This window comes from Phalaenopsis equestris, unplaced genomic scaffold, assembly GCF_001263595.1.
Source record: "Phalaenopsis equestris unplaced genomic scaffold, ASM126359v1 Scaffold000002, whole genome shotgun sequence".
In the NCBI taxonomy this organism is placed as follows: Eukaryota; Viridiplantae; Streptophyta; class Magnoliopsida; order Asparagales; family Orchidaceae; genus Phalaenopsis; species Phalaenopsis equestris.
This window is the reverse complement of record NW_018164444.1, coordinates 563,368-567,294: the sequence shown is the minus strand read 5'-3', so window position 1 is coordinate 567,294 and position 3,927 is coordinate 563,368. Positions and strand designations below refer to the sequence as shown.

The 3,927-nt window shown below is 35.3% G+C and overlaps 1 protein-coding gene across 1 annotated transcript in view; it reads right to left on the bottom strand.

The window, feature by feature from the left end:
- LOC110024078 (glycerol-3-phosphate dehydrogenase [NAD(+)]) overlaps positions 1-325 on the bottom strand; it is a gene marked incomplete in the record, with an annotated part of 8,523 nt that extends 8,198 nt beyond the window's left edge. Inside the window, 1 exon segment of the mRNA XM_020723824.1 lies at positions 57-325. Within this exon segment, the coding sequence (XP_020579483.1) occupies positions 57-315 (259 nt within the window).
- Positions 326-3,927: the final 3,602 nt, after the last annotated feature.

Sequence of the window (3,927 nt, the reverse complement as noted above, 5' to 3'; positions counted from 1 at the left end):
GTTCAGATTGCTCCTATTAAGGCGCATTCTTTTGTAAACGAAGGAGAGAAAGATACCACGGAAGGATGGAAGTCTGAGGGTATTCGAAGCGACGAGCTTGGCGGCAACGCTTCCCCAGTTGCCGCTTCCCACCACCGTCACCCGGAACTGCTCCAAATCCCTCTCATCGCCGTCCTCTCCCATTGTAGCCAGGCGGCGGTGGAACGACAAGGTGGGGAAAACTGTTAAGGAAGAAGCTGAAGAGGGAGAGGAGAACATACGAAAATGGAAGGATGTTTTAAATGCAGAGTCTATTGAAGAATGAAACGGTGCCATCGGATCCTTCAACGCGGAGAGACTGCTGGGCTTCCAGGCAACGAACGCCTTTACATATATCTAACATTTAAATTTTATTTTTATAATTACAACACTTAATTCTTTGGTATCATATAAAAAAATTATTATTATAAATTTTAAAAAAACAAATATATCTTTTATTTATAACTAAGATGTCATAAATGTGAAAATTAAGTTTTAAAATTTAGATATATAAATACATCAGAATTGACTTGTGTGTATGAAATTTTTCCTTGGTATTTTGAAATATTTAACTAAATATCACTCTAATGTTTGTAAATCTTCCAATAATATTTTCTTATATATTTATATATCTAAGTTCTAAAGTTTAAGTTATATGAATATATAATCTATATAAAAATAAAAATATTTATTTCATTTTTTTTAAAATTAAAATAGTGTTATTTTAAATATATCTTTTATTTTTAAATTTTAAGTTTCTATAAATAAAAATAGTTGATGGTAGAATAACAATGTGCAATAAAACATAAAATATAAGAAGTTGTGTTATAAGAATTAGTTAAATGTAAAAGCTTTGACAATTGAAAAATATATAAGATGGCATGTATGGAGACTAAGAGAATAATTTGTGATGTTAAAAATTTTGTTTTTAGTGATCTTTGTAATAGATTAGATACTAAAGAGTATGAAAAATATAAGTATAAACTAGTCAAACAAAGATAAAAAAAATGCAAAGATTTAACTAAGTGTATTAAATATGAAAATCAAAAATATTTTTCTTAGAATAAGACAATTAAAATTTGTGGGTGAGCTATTTTGATAAACTTTTTAATGAAGTTCCTGAAATACGATCGACCTTAGTAATCTTAATATCATTAATAATAATAAAATGATTTATTTTTATCATCACATTAATAAAATAGAAATTGTTGAGGCTTTAAAAAAAAACCGAAGGTGGAAAATCAATAGTACCTAATGATATCTCAATTGATGTGTGGAATTAATTAGGAGATTTGGGTGTTTATTAGCTTAATAAACCCTTTAATATTATTTTAAAAATTATAAAGATGTCTAAGTAGTAGAGGACGATTATTTTGATCCATATTTTAAAGAATTTTTTACCTCACTTTTGGTTGAGGTATAATTCTTTCTCTTTAGTAACATAGGGTCTAGCTATAGGACTTTCATGTTGACTATTCCTAGAGGACTAGAAAATGAACCCTCAGACATTAGAAATTCTACGCTCTTCTCTGCTCAACTTGAAGTTTCACATGTTGGTCCTAACATCTAGCACTTAGTAGGTGGGGTCAGTATAGAGCAGCTCAAGGAGAGTCCTCAGTGGATGGTCAAGCTTTAGGACTAACCCTGGGTGGTCTCCAATGGATGGTCAAGCTTTAGGACTAACCCTGGGTAGTCTGGTTGTAGTTAGGCTAGCCTGCACACACCTTCTCACATACCCCCAACCCACAAACCCCCAAACCCTAAAACCCCTTTAATTTGGTCTCCTCACTCCTTTTGGAAAGCTCATATGGGTGGACCCAATCCCCTAATCCTTGGCTAAGAGGGTTAGGACCAACATATTGAACATCCAAAATGAGTCATCATATGGCTCTTATTGGTTTGGCATGGCTTCATGACTTACTTACCCATTCTAGCCCAAAATCACCAAATTACCAAAATACCCCTACAACCCTAATTTTTGCCAGAAATCCCAAAATTACCCACAATACCCAAATTTGTCCAAAAGTCATCTCAAATCACTCACCGCTACCTAAATTAACCAAAATTCGCCAAAATCACCAAATTTCCAAATGCCCCCAAAATTGTCAAAATTTACAAAAATTTCCCTCTTGACCCAAAAATCCCAAAAATTCCAAAATCATCCCAAATATTCCCAATTTCAATTTTTAACCATCACATTGACCCAATTTTACCAATTTTACCCAATTTGACCAAAAACCTCAAATTGTCTTTAAAGACCCAATTTTCCCAAAATTAGCCTCAATCTTGGCCCAATTAACCCTAATCTTGCCCAATTTCAATTACGAATAAAAATTAAATATCCCCAATCCCAATCTAAACAAAATAAAAGCTTAATTTGACTCAATTACTAGCTCAATTTCATCCAAATCAAAAATCCCTAATTTTAACCATATGTATAAATTCCTCAAATAGGCCTTACAATTCAATTCAAAACCACTTTGAATCTTTCCTAAATTCTTTATGACATCTTCCTACATCTAATTGAACATTTGGTTGGCCCAAATTTTGACCCAATTCAAGCCCACTACACTTAAATCCCAAAAGCCCAATTTTAATCAAAAAACTCACATGACATTTTATTCAATTTTTCTCCTCATCACAGATCTCATCAAAATCATCTCCTACGTCCTAATTCCAAAATCAAACCATTCCAAATGAAGCATCATGCCAAACTTCACCAAAAATACCAAATAAATCTAAAACCCCATTTCATGCAAAAGAACCAAACCACATGCAAGCCATGAAGCCACTCCCAAGCCATAAGTGAGCCATGAGAGCCATGCCACATCACCATGCTATTAATGGAAGGGATACAAACCACTTTCAAATATCCTTAAGATCCTTTTTAACCCACTTCATGAAACACCCAAACCTCATGCTTATGGCAAATCGCTTGTACAGGGGCCCAACCATGTTGATTAAGCTGAATCATTTGATTTCCCTCAGCATCCAAACCCTCCTTGGCGAGTGAACCCAACCCCAAACCATGAATTGACCCAAAATATCTCTTTCCCCATTCCATTTAAATTCAATGCCTTTACACATGGTCAACCCCAATTGACTTCACCAAAATCAAGCCATGACCTCAACCCATGACCTCCCTGAGTCAGATGGTGACTAAGTGCAATGCAACTATTCTCCAACCCTCTTCCCCACTGATCAGAGCCAATTTCTCAACTCTAATATGAGCTTGAAACAGGACACCCCTCAAAACTCCACCAAATCAAAATTAATTGCATTCACACCATCCCCTGAGTGAGAGAAGAATATCCCCCCAAAAGCCCCATCACCAGACCACCCTAGCATTGACTTTGATCGAACCCCTAAATTGGCCTTGGTTTATTTCATACCTAGGCATTTTACCACAGCTTGAGGCTTCATTTAGGAGCTCTTTGGACTCAAGGAAAGCTTTTGGAAGCACCCAATCGAGGCCACACCTTCTGGGCAAAGGTATTGGACTCTCCCCTTAAATCGAGCTTCATTTTATTCTCCATGCTTATAAACTTGATTTAAGACTTGATCAACCATATGGATATGTTCCCCTAGTCAAGATGAGTTTATAGGAACAAACCGCACTTAATTTGGTTGAGTATTGAGAGAGATATTAAGGATTGAAGGTGGACGGCTCTCAGGTTAAACCAGTTGGGGATGATGACGAAGGACCCTCCGATTGAGCGTGTATCAAAAGGAGGGCTCTGATTACGCCGGTCAGGAACATGGTACGTAAAAGGCGGGCTGACTCAGATGGACGTGTACGAGGATGAGTTGGATAGGTAGATATATAGAGCTTTATTTTATTTATTTAAATAGCCAGAACTTCCAAAATCTATATCTTTGTGTAAAAAAATTATAAAAATAAAATAAAAA